This window comes from Rhipicephalus microplus, chromosome X (assembly GCF_043290135.1).
Source record: "Rhipicephalus microplus isolate Deutch F79 chromosome X, USDA_Rmic, whole genome shotgun sequence".
Taxonomy (NCBI): Eukaryota; Metazoa; Arthropoda; class Arachnida; order Ixodida; family Ixodidae; genus Rhipicephalus; species Rhipicephalus microplus.
The window spans coordinates 4,216,198-4,238,912 of NC_134710.1; the positions used below are offsets into that span (position 1 = coordinate 4,216,198).

At 49.1% G+C, this 22,715-nt stretch overlaps 1 protein-coding gene and 1 long non-coding RNA gene across 7 annotated transcripts in view; one reads left to right on the forward strand and one right to left on the reverse strand.

Moving 5' to 3' along the window:
- LOC119175625 (solute carrier family 15 member 1) overlaps positions 1-22,715 on the forward strand; it is a 441,245-nt gene that overhangs the window by 361,154 nt on the left and 57,376 nt on the right. For all 6 annotated transcript variants that reach the window (XM_037426528.2, XM_075881704.1, XM_075881703.1 and 3 more), the window contains 2 exons: positions 9,063-9,152; positions 11,553-11,597. In XM_037426528.2, coding sequence (XP_037282425.2) covers positions 9,063-9,152; positions 11,553-11,597 — 135 coding nt within the window. The remainder of the gene's footprint in view (positions 1-9,062; positions 9,153-11,552; positions 11,598-22,715) is intronic.
- Positions 14,054-22,715, reverse strand: part of LOC142777370 (uncharacterized) — a 104,077-nt gene continuing 95,415 nt past the window's right edge. Inside the window, exon 3 of the long non-coding RNA XR_012888060.1 lies at positions 14,054-14,107. This is a non-coding gene — a long non-coding RNA (uncharacterized LOC142777370). The remainder of the gene's footprint in view (positions 14,108-22,715) is intronic.

Consider the following 22,715-nt stretch of genomic DNA (forward strand, 5'->3'; position numbering starts at 1 on the left):
ATTCCCCACAAACCTGAGTTGCTGTATATGTTCTAGGTAGCATATACAGTAACTCTACCACAAGCCAACATGGCGCAGATCAAGCCGGCGCAGTGAGGATTGTGCGAAACGTTCGAGAAAAGGAAATCGTTCTGTGCCCCTTCTGGGTATCACAAGCCACTGCAAGCAGCAACTAAGATTGCCATCGACAGAAGGGATGTTCGAGGTATAGCGCATCCAGGAGGATGCCCCGCCGCGGTGGTCTAGTGGCTAAGGTACTCGGCTTCTGACCCGCAGGTCGCAGGTTCAAATCCCGGCTGCGGCGGCTGCATTTCCGATGGAGGCGGAAATGTTGTAGGCCCGTGTACTCAGATTTGGGTGCACGTTAAAGAACCCCAGGTGGTCGAAATTTCCGGAGCCCTCCACTACGGCGTCTCTCATAATCATATGGTGGTTTTGGGACGTTAAACCCTACATATCAATCAATCGCATCCAGGACGGGACAGAGAAGAAGACACAGAACACATACACGGCGCTAACTTTCAACAATGCGGTTTAATCCGAGAAACAGCAATACTTTACCCAAACATGGCACGTCACAACCACGTGCTAGAACCAGAAAATTGTGATCTACTGCAACTCATGCGACATCCAAATAATGCAATTCTTTCAATGATAATGATATCGATGGCTTGCTTATACACGCGTCCCCAAACTTAGCAATGAATTTTGCTTCTATGATGAGCCTTGTCATTTGATTAGTGCTTCTTCCGAATATGCTGGTGCGATTAAAGTGGTGTTGGCACCCGCATTCTTTGCAGTGAATTGCAAGAAAACCCTCAGGCTGTGCCTTGGCCACGTTGTTCTTGTGTTCATTCAGATTATCATTGATGCATCTACCAGTTTGTCCTATATAGCATTGATTGATTGATTTGTGGGGTTTAACGTCCCAAAACCACCATATGATTATGAGAGACGCCGTAGTGGAGGGCTCCGGAAATTTCGACCACCTGGGGTTCTTTAACGTGCACCCAAATCTGAGCACACGGGCCTACAACATTTCCGCCTCCATCGGAAATGCAGCCGCCGCAGCCGGAAATCGAACCCGCGACCTGCGGGTCAGCAGCCGAGTACCTTAGCCACTAGACCACCGCGGCGGGGCGTCCTATATAGCATGCATCACACGTTAATGGGATCCGGTAGATGACTCCTGTGATGCACGCGACAAACCTAATACGGTGGTTCTTTTCGCACAGACCTTTCTCTGGGCGCTCCGGTTTCGTCTTTCGGCAAAGACTGTTTAGCTTGATAGGTTCCGAGAAAACTACTCGCACGTTGCAATGTTCTGCAAATTTTTTCAGGTTATGTGAAACACCATGAATATATGGGATTACAGCTGATCCTTTCCTTGCAGGCGTAGCACGCGTTTCCGCGGCTCCGTCGGAGCGGATTTGCCTCAGAAGGCTTTCCGCGACAGAAGTCAGGACATGTTGCGGGTATCCTGAGTCAGCTAAACGTTTTGTTTGCTCTCATGCTTAAGGGCGAACAATGCTGGCAGGACTTCTTCAAGGTGTTAGTAAGGCACATCTTAATAATCCCTCGCTTGACGAGCTTGGAGTGCGCCGAGTTATATGGCAGTAGAGGTTTGTTAGCACGAGGGTGATAATAGCAGCATGTCTGATCATCATTAAAAACAAATCGGATATCTAAAAACCGAATCGCATTGTCGCATGGCATTTCAAAGGACACTTCGAGGGATTCAAGGCTTCTTTGAACAGCGACTTGGATGCTGGAACACACTTCCTCAAACTGTTCGGTTGAGCTGTCAACAAATAAAATAAAATCGTCTACAAAACGAAATTTTTTTAGATCATTTGACCCTTGTAGTACATCGTTGAGGTCTCTGTCTAGCTTAGCTAAGTACAAATTGCATAAAACCGGAGCGGGACAGGAACCAATACACACACCATTATTCTGAAGATATGCTGATCCTCTCCAAGTAATGAAAGTAGACGATAGGTAAAAACTAAGAAGCTCAATGAAGCTCGCTGCTGAAACACCTACTTTGTTCTGAAATTTGACAGTTCCAAATTCTTCAATGGATTTGTGAATGCACTTCAGTACTTGGGAGTGGGGCAGTGAATAATAAAGGTCCTTTATATCTGCCGAGAAAGCTTGTATTCTTTTATCAACATGCTGACCAACAAATTCTAATATCTGCTCAGAATTCGCAACAAGAAAAGGGTCGTTGATGGGAAGAATGTTAAGCTTATCCATTAAAAACGACGCCATGCACTTTTGCCAAGCACCCCTTTCTGATATGATAACCCTTAACGGGACGTCAACTTTATGTGTCTTCGTGCTAAAAAACACGTCGAGGCTAAGCTTCTTTGTCTTTTCAACGCTTTTTTTTTTGCAAGCTTGTTAAGTTCATCTGCTTGCATAACTTAATAGCCTTTGCTCGAACCTTATTGAGCGAAACACGAGAATGTTCACTGAAAAGTGATTTGATGGCGTCACTTGCCTTTTTGTCAAATGATTGGTGTGGAAGAACGGTAAAACCACCTTCCTTGTCTGCGGGAGCGACACATAACGAATTGTCACGTAAAAAACTGACAGCGCGATTCACAGGAAGTTTAGAACCCAACGGTTTACAACACGTTAACACATCCACGCCCGCAGAATTCATTCTAGAAGCTTCGTCCTCAGGTGTTCGTTGAGAAACATGACGTACAATGGATAGCAGCTCACATTTGTTCCTCCTGGCATCCACGGCGAATTTTGGTCCTAAACCAAGGAGATGCTGTACATCGTCAGGTAGATAAACACCGTCAGGATTGTTGAGAACACAAGAAGTCATCTGATGCGTCTTTGCAATGTGTTGCCGAAGAAGCCGCAACTGAGGCTGCCACAGGAACTCAGTGCACTGGTCCGCAATTTGCATGTGTTGTCGGAACTGTGATTTTGCCATGTGAAACTCGAAGCTGTTGTGCAACTGGACGTCAAGGTGGCAACGCAACCTTCTGGTAACGCATTGTAAGCCTTCTGGTTCTAAACTTCCTGTGAATCGCGCTGTCAGTTTTTTACGTGACAATTCGTTATGTGTCGCTCCCGCAGACAAGGAAGGTGGTTTTACCGTTCTTCCACACCAATCATTTGACAAAAAGGCAAGTGACGCCATCAAATCACTTTTCAGTGAACATTCCCGTGTTTCGCTCAATAAGGTTCGAGCAAAGGCTATTAAGTTATGCAAGCAGATGAACTTAACAAGCTTGCAGAAAAAAAAAAGCGTTGAAAAGACAAAGAAGCTTAGCCTCGACGTGTTTTTTAGCACGAAGACACATAAAGTTGACGTCCCGTTAAGGGTTATCATATCAGAAAGGGGTGCTTGGCAAAAGTGCATGGCGTCGTTTTTAATAGATAAGCTTAACATTCTTCCCATCAACGACCCTTTTCTTGTTGCGAATTCTGAGCAGATATTAGAATTTGTTGGTCAGCATGTTGATAAAAGAATACAAGCTTTCTCGGCAGATATAAAGGACCTTTATTATTCACTGCCCCACTCCCAAGTACTGAAGTGCATTCACAAATCCATTGAAGAATTTGGAACTGTCAAATTTCAGAACAAAGTAGGTGTTTCAGCAGCGAGCTTCATTGAGCTTCTTAGTTTTTACCTATCGTCTACTTTCATTACTTGGAGAGGATCAGCATATCTTCAGAATAATGGTGTGTGTATTGGTTCCTGTCCCGCTCCGGTTTTATGCAATTTGTACTTAGCTAAGCTAGACAGAGACCTCAACGATGTACTACAAGGGTCAAATGATCTAAAAAAATTTCGTTTTGTAGACGATTTTATTTTATTTGTTGACAGCTCAACCGAACAGTTTGAGGAAGTGTGTTCCAGCATCCAAGTCGCTGTTCAAAGAAGCCTTGAATCCCTCGAAGTGTCCTTTGAAATGCCATGCGACAATGCGATTCGGTTTTTAGATATCCGATTTGTTTTTAATGATGATCAGACATGCTGCTATTATCACCCTCGTGCTAACAAACCTCTACTGCCATATAACTCGGCGCACTCCAAGCTCGTCAAGCGAGGGATTATTAAGATGTGCCTTACTAACACCTTGAAGAAGTCCTGCCAGCATTGTTCGCCCTTAAGCATGAGAGCAAACAAAACGTTTAGCTGACTCAGGATACCCGCAACATGTCCTGACTTCTGTCGCGGAAAGCCTTCTGAGGCAAATCCGCTCCGACGGAGCCGCGGAAACGCGTGCTACGCCTGCAAGGAAAGGATCAGCTGTAATCCCATATATTCATGGTGTTTCACATAACCTGAAAAAATTTGCAGAACATTGCAACGTGCGAGTAGTTTTCTCGGAACCTATCAAGCTAAACAGTCTTTGCCGAAAGACGAAACCGGAGCGCCCAGAGAAAGGTCTGTGCGAAAAGAACCACCGTATTAGGTTTGTCGCGTGCATCACAGGAGTCATCTACTGGATCCCATTAACGTGTGATGCATGCTATATAGGACGCCCCGCCGCGGTGGTCTAGTGGCTAAGGTACTCGGCTGCTGACCCGCAGGTCGCGGGTTCGATTCCCGGCTGCGGCGGCTGCATTTCCGATGGAGGCGGAAATGTTGTAGGCCCGTGTGCTCAGATTTGGGTGCACGTTAAAGAACCCCAGGTGGTCGAAATTTCCGGAGCCCTCCACTACGGCGTCTCTCATAATCATATGGTGGTTTTGGGACGTTAAACCCCACAAATCAATCAATCAATGCTAAATAGGACAAACTGGTAGATGCATCAATGATAGGCTGAATGAACACAAGAACAACGTGGCCAAGGCACAGCCTGAGGGTTTTCTTGCAATTCACTGCAAAGAATGCGGGTGCCAACACCACTTTAATCGCACCAGCATAATCGGAAGAAGCACTAATCAAATGACAAGGCTCATCATAGAAGCAAAATTCATTGCTAAGTTTGGGGACGCGTGTATAAGCAAGCCATCGATATCATTATCATTGAAAGAATTGCATTATTTGGATGTCGCATGAGTTGCAGTAGATCACAATTTTCTGGTTCTAGCACGTGGTTGTTACGTGCCATGTTTGGGTAAAGTATTGCTGTTTCTCGGAATTAACCGCATTGTTGAAAGTTAGCGCCGTGTATGTGTTCTGTGTCTTCTTCTCTGTCCCGTCCTGGATGCGCTATACCTCGAACAACATGAATAACCAACAAGCCCGCTGTGCAACCTTAGTCGACATAAGGGAGTTGTGGGAACCTTAATCGTGCGATGGTTACAGGCTGCGAACGACACATTCCGACCTCGCGAGTGGTGAGGGACTTCGCGGTCGCTGGTGCGGTTCATAACAGGTGAGTGAGCTCTTCTTGAATTATATGTTGTCATTCTTGTCACGTAGTGCTAAGATGGCTATTGTTGCGTTTATGAACGAACAGGTTATCGAAAATGAGCTAATTTCATAGGACATCAGCAAACGTCAACGGAAAGTGCGATAATGCGTTGTCTAGCCTACGAGTCTTTTTCTTGACATAACTTTGGTAATTTTAATTACACCAATCTAATATTTGGGGCTCTGATTAGATATGCAATAAAGAAAAGTTCATAGTTGTAGGTTTGTTCTTATAAATAAACCTAATAGGTCAAAATAGTTTTGGTATTGTCATCATACATGAGCGGTAATATTTGCCCTCCTTCCATATTATTAAACGCAGGGTCGAGGTTTGATCTATCATGTAAGCTGTACCAATGAAACATGAATTGCTGAGATCATCCTAATTCTTTATAAATGTAGTGAATTGAGCTAGGACAATTGTTTAGTGCAGACGTTTAGAACAAATACACGCACTGAGTTTAGGGAGTTTTTTTTATTGTATAAGTTGTGTCTAAAATATTGATCCATTCGGGATCGTTCTGCTTTCAGTACAAGAAATATAGGGAGGCAAGGAGCGGACGAGACCAGTGGCGAGTAATGCGTGAAGAAGGGAGGGTCGGGTTGCTTGGGAAGACGGATTTTAGAGCTCAGAAGAACCGAAAATTGGGCGATTTGGTATTCCATTGTGAACGGCGTCTTGCGCAAAAAAATGAACGAGAAGGAAGAGAACACAGATGGGCGCAATTTGGGCGCGCGCGTGTGTGTGTGTGTGTGTAAGCAAGCTAGTTGTTCTCGCGTACTCGCAGACTGTATAGGATTCGAAGGGTACCCATTGCTTCAGAGTCCTTAGTTTTTGTGCCTCTCGCGTGATTTGCAGTTCTCATGTATAATTATTTTTTGCTAAATTATGCAGGAAGCAATCAGCGGAACCTTTGTATCGTCAATGAAGCTGATGAATGATTCTTCAGGGACGGTGGGCAGGTGTTCCCGGTGGGCAGGTGTTCCCGGTGGCCACGCTTTCTTCGTTTATCGTACATCGTTTTGCAGCATTCTAGCCTTCATTTCAAAGCGCTGCACTTCAAACTTGAGTGTTGTGGACTTCATGTGACTTGTCTTCTTGCGTTTTGTTTCTGGTGGATTTTCGTATGTTTTTTTTTCTTTTTGTCTTCTTTTTCAATATGCTGGGTCATTAATTAGAAGCGGCAGCTTATTCTTAATAAATCAAACAATATGAAATCAAGTGTTTTCTTGACTTTCATCTGCTAGAGCCCTGTGGGAAAAATAGACAGTAAGTCTGCAGTGCTTGAATCGGATCGGAGAATTCCTTCATGTAACCAACGCGTGACACGATCAGTATACAATAAATAAATAGAGAAGCAAACACTTAAAAATGCCAATGCACGTCACTGAAATTCAGTCTGGATGAAGTAAGGACACATTTAGAATACTCCGAAGGTGCCATGCAGAAGCTCCGGATAGCCGGAGTGGAAAGCCCATTAAACATGCTCCGGAGATGCCACGTAATCACTCAGGCAAGCCGGAGCAAAAGGCCGGTAAAAAATGCTATGGTGGTGCCACGCATTTGCTCCGACCAGCCGGAGTAAACACTTTGCTCCGGAAGTCCAAAGCTAAAATTCCTGTAGGGGGGGGGGGCGTTAGAGGACAACCATTTTCCTCCCACCTAGGAGTGTTTTTTTTACAATGTATACTATATATATATCAAGAAGTTACTGTGAAGAGAGGCACACGCTCAGCACAATTGCGATGGCCAGAACGGCCGTTTGGTACAAAACACGTTCTACCCATTTCAAGAACATTTCACCAATTTGATGTTGCCTTCATCAATAAAAGAGCAGTAAACGCGTGCGAACAAAAAAGCCTGGCTTCAAAACAGAGTTACACATGCCAGCAAAAATACCCAGAATCCACTGCATGCGCGTTTCTGCCGAGCGTGCTGCCGAGACGGCTGGTCCCACTCATCGTAGCACTGTCTAAGAAGGCACCGATGAAGATGCAAGGTAACTGGTCACAGTCCGAATATTATCTTGAATGATTGATTCATTTATGAATATTTTGAGTTTAACGTCCCGAAACCACCATACGGTTATGGGAGACGCCGTAGTTGAGGGCTTCGGAAATTTAGACCACCTGTGGTTCTTTAACGTGCACCCAAATCTGAGCACACGGGCCTGCAGCATTTTCGCCGCCATAGGAAATGCAGCCGCCGCAGCCAGGATTCGATTCCGCGACCTGCGGGTCAGCAGCCGAGTACATTAGCCATTATACCATCGCGGCGGGGCCCGAACATTATCTGGCTGCGCTGGGGTTGCCTTTTCAACGCGTTGCGGGGATAGTGTGAGCACCACCTGTCTATGTATATTCTTGCGCCATACTGTCCGTTGCCTACTTTCACGTCATCTGCATCATTCTAGAAGTGCTATAACCGATACGTTGGCTTCTTTCCACCGCTATAGCACGCATGGTCTTTCAACACCGCTTTCTTTTCTTTCGGGGTCACGCGTTTGGTATGGCCGAAATAAGGGAACTAAGTGGCCGCTCCTCAACACACGCTACGTGCTAACATATCTCTTTTCAATGTACACCCTATTAGCGCAGTTTTCAACGGCGGCCGCTAAGTGGTCAGCGCTTAGGTGGAATACTGAATTGCCACCAGCACAAACACGATTCACGTTGCTGAGGTGTTTCACTTTCTAGACCAGGCACGGGCGTATGGCACAATGCATGACTTTCACGTTGAAGGATTGAGTTCAATTCCTGATGCGATCCTTATTTTTGTTCTTTGCATTCTTCAAGTCAACCCTGCATATGTCGGTTTCAGAGCCAAAGCTGTGGCTAGGAGAAACGAAAAACCGTTTGGCATCGGTATCACAAACAATCTTCATTGGCTGGATTATCATTGACGTCATTCGCAACGTCGTACCAAGCACGCGAGCCATTGGCTGCGTTGCGAGTGATGTCGTCCATCACGTCACAGCCGTGGCACCGGGCAAGCATCAATTTCTACTAATAACTTCCACATGGGCAGTCCGCGCGTAACTCTGGAAGAGCGCCGACAGTGAAAATATGAGAGAGCTTGCATTCGTGTGGATATAAACTGTCAATCAGTTGTGGCGCACATGCACCGCAGCCCATGGCAAATGGGTATGTGCCACAAGTGTCTGGAAAAATGGGTTTGATGACGTGTGCGACATGATTTACACATGATTCATGTCATGACTAGACTGTCATATTCGTCAACTCTTACCCTCTCACGCCAGTTTTCGTCCGCACCAAGTTAGGAAGGTGATCATGAGAGCAGCGGATAGATAGATAGATAGATAGATAGATAGATAGATAGTTAGTTAGTTAGTTAGTTAGTTAGTTAGTTAGTTAGTTAGATAGATAGATAGATAGATAGATAGATAGATAGATAGATAGATAGATAGATAGATAGATAGATAGATAGATAGATAGATAGATAGATAGATAGATAGATAGATAGATAGATAGATAGATAGATAGATAGATAGATAGATAGATAGATAGATAGAAACGACTAAAGTGACTTCCTGTCGCCAAAAATTGTTTCGCATTTGCAGTTGACGAATGCCATTCAAATGTTCAAATGTGGTCGTATACTAAGTCCTCGAACGATCTCGACATTTAAATTTTCTATCTGGTGTTTTCGCAGAGATCGCTTATTGCCGACATCAAGGACGTCCTGCACGTGCTTGTTCTCTACGTGCCGTTGCCTGTCTTCTGGGCTCTCTTCGACCAACAGGTGAAACGACTGTCAACTCCTACCTGGTTTTAGAGCTCGCGTACGGATGATTCTGAATGTATAAAATTATTCCCAATGTGAGCGCATTCTAAGTTTAAATTCTTGCTCTTGCTTCTCCGTAATCCTCTAAGAGCTTTTTTAGATGGGGTGCAGGAGAAAGTGATCACGCTTAAAGCTCACTTTTTGGCCATTTAGTCAGGCTGTTAACTCGCTCAGTAGGCAGCACGGAGAGAATGCTGTCTACAGCAGGATAGCCTTGGTCGAGAGAGAAACTCCTCCTCACTAAGGTGAATTCATACAAACTAGCCAAAGTGTCCAAGCTGTTTAGAGGACACACAACCCCTCTTGTTGCTCTATGTGTAGACGATACATTCACGGCAGTGTGTCTTTTATTTAATTTAGTTGTTTAATTTACAGAATGACACAAGAAAGGCATTAAGGACGGTGCGAATAAAAAACATAACCACCAAGAAAACAGTCCTCTAGATATACACTGCTGAACAAGGACGACTGTAACGTTATCTGAACAAAGCATTAGCATGGCTAATAAAACAGATTTTCAAGCACACAATACTTACATTTGTTATTAGATGCGAAGCAGCTCTTTGACTAGCTTGTGTAACGCTGTCCCTCCGTTCGAATTCGCTGCGCGCCAGAGGTATTAGCGCGGTGCGAAGTAGTTCACGCCGCTGCTGCGCGTTCATGTCACGCTCCACTCGCTGTGCGTGCTGACGTCGCTCTCTCCCTCGCCTGCCGCGCGCTCGCCGCGGTGCCCGTAGCTGCCGCTTCGTTCGTTTCTCCCGCAGCACTTGCCCTGACCACCGCTCGCTGCACCTACGACTCGTCGGTTCACGCGCAATAACTCTGACGCGCACCTAACGTACGCTTTGCAATATGTCTCTACGTGTCACCTACAAAACCAAAAGACCCTAGAACTTCGTTCTAGGGGTTTTAACAAGACCTACGCCAACCATCACTTCAAAGGAAACTTCTAGCGCACACCGCAGCACCCGCGTTAGCGCTGTTCATCCTGTACCGCCACCCGTGCGCAATGAACGCTGCTGCTTTGCATCCGATCAGGGTTCCCTTCGAAAACAGGGCCTATCAAGAGGGGTTTCATAACATAGAATAATCAATCGAGGCCTCATACATTTACCAAGTCTATGTAAAAATTCAAATTTTTATAGAGCTAAATTGATTACCTAATTGATCGATCGATCGATTGATTGATTGATTGATTGATTGATATGTGGGGTTTAACGTCGTAAAAACACCATATGATTATGAGAGACGCCGTAGTGGACGGCTCCGGAAATTTCGACCACCTGGGGTTCTTTAACATGCACCCAAATCTGAGAAGACGGGCATACAGCATTTCCACCTCCATGCAAAATGTAGCCGCCGCAGCCAGGATTCGTCCCCATGACCTGTGGGACAGTAGCCGAGTACCTTAGCCACTAGATCACCACGGCGGGGGCCCTCATGTAGTTAAAGAAAGAACGAGTAGTAAAAAGCATGCATTTAAAGGTAGACATTTTTGTTACTATCCCACGATCGGAAGTGTACTCTTGTTCGATAAAGCAATTGCTACAATTGACACCTGTGCTTATATCTGGTGCGCTAGCTTGCGCCTTAGCTTCTCTCTACGTACACGAAGCAGATCACATCCCAAAGTGGTTTTAACTACCGGAACGCGCGAGTATTGCCTGTATTTAATGCAAACAAACTGAAGCTTTTTAAATCTGTATATGAGATATTCTTGATCGAATAGATAGATTAGATATGCTAGAAGGTACTTTAGTTTTGAAACGTTTATTCAGTGGAGCAAAATACGTGAATTCATTGCAAAACAATTAGCCCCTTTTCTCGTTTAGCTGGTATTGGTTGTGGGCAACAATAATGAAATGCGGTGCTTTTGTAAAGATTGCTTCAGGTGAATTATGCGCTCTGATCGGCACTCAAATCAAGTCTCCACAGAAAGTGGCACAGGGTAAGGAATCACTCGACCTGCGCCACTCTTGGTATCGTAGGTGCTCGTAAAACTAAGCTTCACACAATAAATGCGGCATAGACGATCAGGCTCAGCCAGTTGGTGCAAGGAATATTGGAAGGCGCACTAGTGCGACAGCTACACTTTTCATCCATTCTGTTGTATGCTGAATGTCCCAATGCATGTGCTCAGCGGCATAGTGAGCGCACTTTAATACCGGTAATGAGGCATGATAATGATTAGCCTTTTTTTGGAGTCACAGAAGATGAAAATTAGGTTTTAATATTAGAAAAATGTACGAAAATAAATGGGCAAATCTGTGCTCTTCACCCATCAGTGCTGTCACCAATGTTGTCAAATTTTCATTGTTATTTAAAAATTTTGATACTTACTTACACATTACCTGGCAGGGATCGCAATGGACTCTGCAAGCAAACAAGATGGATGGCGAAATTGTGAGTACTAACCTCGACATCTTACAAATAAGTGTTCTCTACGGAGTGTTGTGAACCTTGTTAGGAACTCTTGGTAAGAACAAGGCTCAAACATAAACTCGGTATTTTGGTGCGTTTGCTTAACTGTCGCAATTGGACATCGCAGTGCACTTGAAAAGATGCCCGTTGGCTAGAACTGGTTTTCAGCCAATCGATATTTTGCCATCATTTGGAACGTATAAATACCATACATTCGATAAGAAAGTTCACATTCAATAGGTAAACCACTTGAGCATACCTGGTGGCCAATTGGGGGACCTGTTTTGGTGCCCAAGTGAGTAACCAACTGAAATAAACTGGTGTCACAATGGTAAGTCAGTTAATTATGTATGGTCTTCCAGTAGAAAGTAGGGTGTATTCAATGGCTTAACGAAATTAATAGTTGTGGTTATCCATTTGGAGTGAACTGGTTTCAACATGATTTGTTAGTTGGTAACATATGACATATTTTCATCCAATCACAGCTAGCTGGTTCTCATCTTCTCAGCTAGCTGAAATAAAGTGGTTTTTATAGCGTTAACCAACTAAACGGTCATCAAATTAAAATGACTTGTGCTAAGCACTAAATGTTTTTATTACGAAGGAATAGTTCCGATACTATGCTCTTGGACTGTTCATAGATTTTTGGAAGGCGTTTGACGTCGTACAGCACAATATCCTTTTAGAAAAGGTAAATTACTACGGTGTACGTGGTGTTAAACTTAGTGCGAAATTCATAATGATATGTGGGGTTTAACGTCGCAAAATCACCATATGAATATGAAAGACGCCGTAGTGAAGGGCTCCAGAAACTTCGAGCACCTTGGGTTTTTTAACGTGCACCCAAATCTGAGCTCACGGCCTTACAGCCTTTTCGCGTCCATCGAAAATTCAGCCACCGCAGCTGGGATTCGATACCGCGGCATATGGGTCAGCTGCCGTGTACACTTAGTGCAGAATCATTTAAGCCTCATCATACAGTACCTACGGCTGCAAGATACTACATCTAACTGACTAACAGCCGTTTGCGGAGTCTCTCAGAGCTCTATATTTTGACCAATATTGGTTTTAATTTATATAATGACATACCTAAACCTTCAGGCTTTCATGACATGATGGCGCTTGCAAATGATGCCACCATATTCTTCATAGCCAGATCTATTGTACAAGCTGAGGCTACGGTAAACAAGTACTTAAGAAACTTAGTCATGGCTACAGTGCAACATGTTTTATTTGATTGTATCCAAAACGAGTTTTAATGTGTTAGGTCAATCAAGACTACTGATTTCTACGAGCCCAGTATTCAATTCGGATGCCTAAAAATATATGAGGTTGATTATATTAAATTATGCGGTGTCTTGTACCACCAGAACCTTTGCTAAAATACAATTGCAAAAACAGCATCTGGATGGTTGTCTCTACAAAGTAGCTTCTCTTGTGCCCGAGTGGTTCAGACTGCAGTTGCATTATGCGTTTGTGTATTCCAAGTTTACCTATTTAATTCTCGTATGGGGGACGTCTATGTCCACCAGAAACTACTAGTACTACAAAAAGGAAAGCTTTGCGATGCATTCATGGGTACTGGGGCAGCCGAATTTTTTTTCCGCATTGCCATTGTTCACAGTTATGATTTGGCTAAAGTGAACCAAGTGTACTTTTTTTTACTGTTGCGGAATATTAGAACCAATCTACTACGCACTCAAAACTGTACTTTGCCTAAGACGCATATCATTTTCCAAAATAAATCCGCTGCGTTTATCAGGCGTACTATTGCAAACAAAGCAAAAATTAAATCATCGGATAATTGTAGCTGTAATGAAGAAGTAGTGGGTCATGCCAAGCTGGGTAGTCACATCGTTAGCGCTAAACACGAGAGGCTATGGCAGGACGTTGTCGCTGTTCTCGCTGGCTAGGCTTTCACTGCTGTGATGTCTGAAATAACAGCTCAATTTCTCAGGCTGTCTGTGTTGTTTATTAAACAGCTAATAATAAAATGTCGACCAATGTTAACTTTCATGTTCCATTGAATTTATCCATAAAAACAAAGAAATAATCTAATCTAGTTTGTGTTTTGTACAAGCCTGATTTTGCAGTTTTGTATTTTGTATAATGGTTTTTATCTTGTCACTGCTGCATGCTTAGCAGCAGCATTGTGTTACACTTGCAAGAGCAGCTGACATTGCAATTACTACGTCATATTTTCAGTTATGTACTTGCGTTTTCTCATGTCAGATTGTACAAGGGATCTGTGGTGTTCGTCAGGAATATTAGCCTTTACCCCCGGCCACTCTTTTGTGTGAAAGGAAAATACACTTCACTTCAAAAAGGTTCGCACAAAGGGGACTTCATAGCACAGCTCTCTAATATCTGCCACCAAGAGTATTTGTTCCCGAACTGTTGCCCGTTCCGCTGCAGCTTCCGTAAACGAGGTCGTGGATATAGTGTTGTTGCTTCGGCTTCTTTGTTCAGCGTTGCGTCACCAATCAGGTAGGCTGCGTGGAAAAAAAAAATATGCGGTAAGAAAGATGTGCTGCACGTCTGCAGTACAAAGATCAATACAATAGTTTAAGAACGGTGAGCTCTGGCGGCACTTTCCAGCCCACTCCGGCACCGTGTGTGCGAACAAGTGCTTTGAGGTAAGCACTCATTCTAAGAGGCCATTTATGCAAACATTCTCAGCGCTGTCCGTAGTGGTTTGCACAAGTTTATAAAGCTCTGACGAATGGTTAAATTGTTAAAGATGTAGCAAGACTGACCGCTCCCACTTTTCATACTTGCTGCACATTTGTATGGTATACAGGCGTGAGCCAACACTAGTTATGGTAAAAACGAAATATGCCAAATCTGCTAGTAACGCCAAAGTTGCAATGGTTGCAAAGTGAAATGCTTGCCTCTAAAGTAAAGAAATGGGCAGAATCCGTGCACAGAACATGCTACCATGAGTATTGCAGATGTGCTGGCTGTAAAACATGATGGTAAAGCTGGTGATCGTTGGCTTGTGTTCACATAAAAGCTCGGTCCGATACGATTACTAGGCTGATGGCACATAGCGTAGCACGCGCACTTAAAAAAAATAACCAGTAAAGTCACTGCGTTTGTCAATGAAAGCTTTTGTATAGAGGATTTTTTTTTCAGGGCTCACTTGCTCTTTATTTGACTGGTTGAGGTGAAGCCGTTTTGATTTGTTATTTTGTTTTTGATTTTCATGCGAAAGTAGCGTTTTTTCGCCGTTTTCTCTCTGTGTTCTCGTATGGCTGTCTGTCCGCATCTAAAGTGCACAACATTGGCAATGACTTGATGTCGTCTTGAATCCGTGCTGCACCGCGACTGGGCGGGGGTGAGTGGCTGTGTGTGTGTGTGGGGGGGTTGGACGAAGCCAACGAAAAATAGCGCTGAATGAACAGGGACACAAGAGGACACAAAGCATTTTTGAATAACTTTTAGAGGAACGAGTTGGTGCAAATCAGTTATTGGAAACTCAGAGCATTCTATCGGATGAACACAGGAAGGAAAATACAGAGTAAGCGGAAAGAGCACAAATTATCATCTGGTTTTATTAATTTAGTCGCTGAATATTGATGCACTTTTTTCACATGTCCCAAGGATGTCGGAAGAAGAGAGGTGGAATAAAAAAAAAAGAGCAAACACTTGTCAAGTTCACCTCATGTCAACAAAAGCTGCTGAACAAACAACATTCTGCGCTATACAGGGCAACAAATGTGCCACTTACGCAGTTATCGTCCATTCATTTAATAGAAAAGCTTCTAACAGCTCGCGCCCTATGCTCTATTTGCTATTGCGTTGAATTTTTATCTTTTCGAATAATTCATATTCAAATTCAAGTCCAAACTTATTTCAACATTAAATGAGACATTTCAAAAGTTACAACAGTAATGCTGTGGGACGAAAGAAAAAAACCATTAAGGCTTGACAAAGGCTTTTGCACCATTAGACAACATTACACAACATTCATGGGGCACGGGCTCGTACCCCATGAATTGGCTGCGATGCGCGGGCAAGTTCGCTCATTCTCTCTTCTAATTGACGCGACATGCTCCCCTACGCGTTCATTAACGCAGGGCCCTGTTTGTGCCAGTTTCTGCCACATACGGAAGCGGGATTTGGCACACCATTCCTATGACGCACTTCGAGAATGGTGTCGAATGTTTTAAGTGTGAATACACTTTATAAGCGACCCCGAACCATCCACTGCCGTCGGCGGCGTCCGCAGTCTTCTCTCTATCTTTAAAAGAAAGAGGACTTGGCGGGCCGCAGCGCGACGCTCTACCGAATAAGCCACGGACGCGACGCTGATATCGGTGTCAGTAACGCGCCTTATATCTTTAACGCCGCTGCGCGCGTCCCCCTCCCCCTTCGCTCACTCCTCCGCTCTCCTCGCTCGCTGCAGCTGCGCGCGCACCCCTCTCTCTCGCGCGCCCGCCTTCTCTCTCAGTCTCCCGTCGAGAGCGGGTCGTGCGATGGATGTCCCGGAGGCAACGCTACCATCAACAACGAATGCAGTACAACCGAATGCCAGCACTGCACCCGTCGTTGGAGGTGACGGTACCGCGGTGGTTTCGCCGACGTTGGAAGACAAGGCGGCGCTGCGAAGGGCTCGTGAGACCGAACGTAAGCGGGCGAAGCGTGCAGCGGATGCCGAACTGCGTGCTCGCGAGGCCGAGTGCAAGCGGGCGAAGCGTGCAGCGGATGCCGAACTGCGCGCTCGCGAGGCCGAGTGAGTGAGTAACAACTTTATTAGTCGAAGGGGTGAGGGGTAAGGGAGGCTAAGCCACGAAGGCTGCCAGGCTGTGCTTCTCGATGACTTCTTCCGCTCGTTTCAGGACCCGTGTCTGGATGTCTATGTCGTTGCTGGAGAGAAGGGCCTCCCATTGTCCCTCGGTGGGGGGTGAGCAAAGGAGGTCGGCGGGCGGGGGATCCTCCGGGCAGCCCCAGAGGATGTGGTTCAACGAGGCAACGTTGCCGCACAGGCAGCAGCGTGGATCGATGGCACCTGGGTGCATGTATGAAAACACGAGGGGGCACGGGAAGGTGCGGGTCTGTAGGCGACGCCAGGCGATCTCGGACCGCTTGGGAAGGCTGCTGTGAGGATGTGAATAGAAATATCGCTCGAGGCGATAGTGCTGAGTGATGTCGTGGTAGGTGACCAGGGGCTCCGGCACCAGGGCGTCCGACTCTGAGTGGCCCACCGCTCGGTCGACGAATCCTCGAGCGCGTTGGTGAGCTGTCTCGTTGCCGGGGTGACCCGAGTGGGCGGGGACCCAGATCAGTTCTATGCGGCACTGCTCATCTTGCTGCAGTAGGGGCCGAAGTAGCCGTAAGGTGGTAGGCGAGACGAGACCTCGCGCGAAATTCAAGATGGCTTGTTTCGAGTCGCTGATTATGACGCTTGCGTCAGCCGAGGTCGCGGCCAAAGCAATGGCCACTTCCTCCGCCTCGACGGCGTAAGGCGTTCTGACGGTGCCAGCCGTAATGGTCGGCCCCAAAGGAGCTGAGGAGGGCGACACGGAAACGACTACGAAGGCGTCCCTGCGTGCATTGTATCGGGCCGCATCTACGTAGGCGACGGCCGGGTGGTCGGCGTACTTTGCGTGAAGCATGGCGGCACGGGCTTGGCGGCGAGCGTCGTGGTGGCCCGCCAGCATATTCTTAGGTAGCGGCTTGATGTAGAACGCCGCTCGAATAGCATGGGGTAATGAGACCAGATCCGGAGGGTGGGAGGAGGTGTCGTGGCCGATGGAGGAAAGGATGTGGCGACCGGTCGGCGAACGGTAAAGGCGTTGCACTTGAGCGGAGCGGTGAGCCTCAATCAACTCGTCGAGCGTGTTGTGTACACCCAAACGGAGAAGACGATCGGTGGACGTGTTGGGGGGAAGGCCGAGGGCAGTCTTGTATGCCCGGCGGATGAGGACGTCAATTTTATCGCGTTCCGATTTTAGGAGACGTGTATAAGGAAGGCCGTACGTGAGGCGGGAAACGACGAAAGCGTCGACAAGGCGAAGTAGATCGTGTTCTCGCATGCCCTCACGCCGCGCACGGACACGGGCGAGCATACGTGCGGTCTGCTGCACCGAGAGCGAGAGCTTGTCTATGGTGTGTGTATTATGGCGGTTGGACTGTAGGATCAGCCCGAGCACGCGGAGATGCGAAACGACGGGGACAGGAGTAGAGTTGGCATGAACCGTGATGGTGGGGTGGGGAGTTTTGTAGCGACGCCGGTCGGGAGGCCGCATGAGAAGAAGGGCCGATTTGGCCGCTGAGCAAGTAAGACCGGCCGCGTGCACGTGGGACGTGACGACGTCGGTTGCGCGTTGCAACGTCTGCTCGATATGGCCGTCAGAGCCCGACGTGACCCAGAGAGCAATATCGTCCGCGTACAGGGTGTGTTTAAGACCGGGGATACGGTCCAGCTTGCCAGGAAGCGAGCGGAGGACAAGATTGAATAGAAAAGGCGACAAGACGGCGCCCTGAGGGGTGCCACGAGGGCCAAGCTCGTACGTGGGAGACGGGAGGTCCCCTATGATGATTTCGGCCGTGCGGGCGGTGAGGAACGCGCGAATGTAGTTGTAGGTGCGGGTGCCGGGATTGAGGGCTGCGAGTTCGGCAAGGATAGCCGAATGGGAGACGTGGTCGAACGCCTTGTGAAGGTCCAGGCTAAGGAGAGCCTTTGTGTCTGAAAATGTGGGTGGGTCGAGGAGATCATGGTGGAGTTGTAAGAGGACATCTTGCGTGGATAGGTGGGGGCGGAAACCAAGCATGGTGTGGGGAAGGAGATGGTGTGCGTCCGTGTACGTTTGCAAGCGAGCGAGAACGACATGTTCTAGAAGCTTGCCGACGCACGAGGTGAGTGAAATGGGCCTGAGATTCTCGATTGTGAGTTTCTTGCCCGGCTTGGGGATGAAAGCCACGCGAGCGTGTTTCCATGATTGGGGGAGGTTGCCGGAGCGCCAGCACTCGTTGAGGAACGAAGTGAGGGTAGCAGCCGAAGGGGCGTCGAGGTTTCGGAGGAGCTTGTTGGGGATGCGATCTGGGCCGGGGGCGGAAGTGGTGCGGAGCTTCTGTAATGCCGCGTAGACCTCCGCTTCCGTGATATCGGCGTCCAGTACTGGGTTGGGGGCCCCAGAGTAGGACGCGAGAGGGGGAGGAGGTGTGCCAGGAGGCAGAAGCTGAAGGTATTTGGCGGACAGGTCTGCCATCAGCGACGGAGTGTCGCCGGGGTAAGCCCGGACCACTCGTTGTAACTGCTGCCGAGCGACCAACTTGGCAGAAGCAGGGTCGAGGAGGTGGCGGAGGAGATGCCAGGACTGTTTGCAGCCCAACTGACCAGAGAGACCCGAGCAGAGCTGCTCCCACTGTTGGCGGGCGAGCGCGGTGGTGTGTTGCTCGATCGTACGATCGAGGTGCGCAATGCGGCGGCGTAAGCGACGGTTGTGACGTTGCTTCTGCCAACGGTTGCAAAGGCCGGTGCGGGCGGCCCACAGGTGGGCAAGACGGGCGTCAGTTGCCGGATAGTCCTTCTTGGTGGGGATCGAGGCGGTGACTGCGTCGAGGTCCTCTAGCAGCTGGTCGGTCCACGTCGAGAGGTCCTCGATGTTGGAAGTGGCGGAGTGCAACCGGCGTTCTCGGAAAGCGTCCCAGTCTGTATAGCGGGCCGTGTGTGGGCGCGGCTTGCTGGGGGAGGTGAGAACTTGAATGGTGAGGACATAGTGGTCACTGCCGAGGGACTGATGCGTGTTATACCAGCGCGCGTCGGGCACGCTGCGGCAGAAGCTGAGGTCCGGGGTGGTATCGCGGCACACACTGTTGCCGATGCGCGTTGGTTGCGTGGGGTCGGTGAGCAGGGAAAGGTTGAGATCGTGAGCGAGCTGCCACAGCCTCCTTCCGGGGCCATCTGCCTTCGAGTAACCCCAGTCCGGATGCTTGACGTTGAAGTCGCCGAGAATAAGAAGGGGTGATTTGGCTGCTTTCGCTGCAGCGGCACGGAGCAAGGCTAGGAGAGACGCGTCTTCAGTGGAGCGAGGGGGGTTGTACACGTTGAGAATAAACAGAGAGGGCTGTTCACGTTGCTGAGGTAGTGTCTCGAGAAAGACGTGATGGACTGCAGGGAAGGGTAGATCGTGTCGATTGACAGCGAGCGTCCGCCGGGTGAGGACGGCCGTCACGGGATGGGGCAGAGGATGGTGAGTTACTTGGTTGTAGGCGACGTAACCCGAGAGGGAGACGTCGGCGTGAGTTTCCTGTAGTACGATGATATCAGGCGCGTCCGAGGGGTCTAGTTGTTGTAGGTGGAGAAGGAGGTGGTTACGCTTGGGACGAAAACCACGGCAGTTCCACTGCCAAATGGTGACGATGGATCGGTCAGCCATTTTTAACAGCGGAAGATGTTGCCTCGACCGGTGTTTGCGAGGTTCGGGCGGCGCCGGAGGAGGTGGTGGTGCGGGCATGGAGGGGTAGCTTTGCTCGGATGCTTCCAAGCATGGCAGTTTGTAGGCTATCAACTGTTGACTGTAGAGATTGGAAGGACGTGGCGGGGGGGTAGGCGGCGAAGTCTGTGCGCAGGGAATTTAGAGCTTCGTGCTGTGCAGTGAGAAGCTGGTGGACGGAGTTGAAGCGGCTATCCAACCGCTCTTCAAGATCCACCAAGGCCGTCTTGATGGATACCTGGACCTCTTCAGAAAAGTGAAGAGATTCAAGGGGAGTGTTGGGTCGACGGCGCTTGCCAGTGCATCCTTCGGGAGTCTGAACGTCCATGTCGGAGGAGGAGCAAATGGTAGAGGGCAGAGAGGATTTCACTGTGATGGCTGATTCCAGCTTCTCTTCAAGAGCTTGCAGTTTCGCTTGGAGGGAATCAATTTGGGTCTTCTGAGCTGCAATTTGAGCGCTTTGTGCAGTGACCTGCTGTCGGAGGGAGGCGTTTTCTTGCTGCAGTGCAACAACCTGCGGCTCCGAGGGCAAGCCGGGGGCGCCGCGGGGCCATGTCGAATTCATGGGCTGTGATGTGGGTTTAGGCACCGCTGGTACGGGGGGCGGAGAGGCAGTAACCGACTTGGGCGGTGGAGCTGGTGAGGGACCACTTGCTGCTTGCTGGGAAGAGCGCACTACCGCTGCGGGCGGAACAGGCTGTTGTGGCGGGGGGTGTGTGTCAGGTGCCGGGGCCTTCTGGCGTTGAGGGCGCTGCACGTAGCGGTGTTTACAGTTGGAACTGTACGTGGAGTGATTCCCATTGCAGACGATGCAGCGGGGGTTGCAAGTGGGTGGCGATCCTTCGGGCGGTGTGGGGTGAGCAGCGCCGCACCGATGGCACCGCTCCTGCCGCGGCTTGGGGCACACGTCGGTCCGGTGGCCGGTCGAGCGGCAATTGTAGCAGGCTTCCACCTTGTTGCGGAACGGAAGGAGGCGAAGCTGGACACCGTGGTAGAAGATCCACCGCGGTAGTTTCGGCTCCATGAGGGTGACCAAGATGTGAGGGGCCTTGCCCATGCGGCGGCCGCCCACAACAGAGAGGGTAGGATTGCTTGCCTGAAGGTCTTCAAGGATGGCTTGGTCCGTGAAGTCGTCGAAGGCGTGGTACAGTATGCCCCTGAGGGCATCGTCTGGCGGTGGGGCGTAAAGGTGGACGGTGAAAGTGTTGCCGGAAACCGTGAGGGAGGTGATGCGGAGGTATGCTTGTGCACGAGCCGAGTCCGCGACGCTGAGCGTAAAAGTGTTGTTGACGGGGTGGATCCGCACCGTGTCGCGAGATGCGGGCGGGAGGTCTTGCAGGAACGCTGCTTGCAGCAAGGCGGTGTACAAGTGCCAAGGCTGTAGCTTGGTGAGTTCTACGGGGCTTTTTGGGCGGCCGACGATGTGAATCGTGTCCGCCGGGAGACGAGGGAGCGGAGCGCGGCGGCGGTGCTGCGGAGGCGATGTATTTACCCGCTTCGACGAGGGCAGAGAAGCCGGCGTGGTGGTGGGCTTAGTTGCGGCGGTGGCAAGGCGCAAGGCTGCGCGGCGTTGCTCTTGGGCGCGGAGGCCTGGCGACTGCCAGGATTCGTCCGAGAGTTCCTCGGGGGACACGTCCTGTCCTTCGACAATATACTCCATAGCGGTGGACAGCTAGGAGATGGGCGACGAGGCAGCGGCGGGCGGCCGGGCGGTCGCTCCGTCTGTCAGCTGATGTGCAGGCGGCCGCACTCGAGCTAGGCCTAAGAGGCCTAGGTCGGTGCACGGCGTGGTCGAAGGCTTTCGAAAGCTCTCCCGGGCCACCCCGGGCGAGTTTCGCAATAAAGTGGGTGTCGAAGAAATCCAGACAATGTGCTCCAGCCACCCGTGAAGAAATTATCCGGATAGGGTCGAAAGGACCGACGCGAGGGCCGAAAATTGGCGGAGCCGAAGTGAGGTGCGACTGCTCTCGACGGTGATCCGCCCCCTCCTTTCGCGAGGCCGAGGACAAGCGGGCGAAGCGTGCAGAGGATGCCGAACTTCGCGCTCGCGAGGCCGAGGACAAGCGGGCGAAGCGTGCAGCGGATGCCGAACTGCGCGCTCGCGAGGCCGAGGACAAGCGGGCGAAGCGTGCAGTGGATGGTGAACTGCGCGCTCGCGAGGCCGAGATGAGGCGTCAGCATCGAGCCGCGAACGCGGCCCAAGAAGCGGAACGACAACGCAAGCGTCAGGCGGAGAAGGGCGATGAAGGCCGGCGTCAAGACGCCGCTCGCAATCGTCAACGGCGAGTGGACGTTCCCGAAGCCGTTCGAGCCAGTGAACGTGCCGCGCGGGAGAGGGTGCGAGCCCTGGACTTTGCTCGTCGGGACGCGCGTTTCAAACGCGACTTTGTGGATCGCAGCTTCAGTCACAGCTGCGTCTGTCTCTCCAGTTTCCGACCACGATCAACGGTGGCTTCATAGACTTGGCGTTCAGTAGGAACTGTACGGTCCGCTCCGTCTTGCCGGATCCGCTCACCGTACATTTCTCACAAAGCGCTGGTACTAACCGCGAGCTACAACGATAACACAAATAGGTGCAAATCTGTAGTGTAGTTTGTGTGTGTGTGTGTGTGACGCGCTCGCGATGTGTGCATTTAGTGCATCGTACGAAAATCGTGAA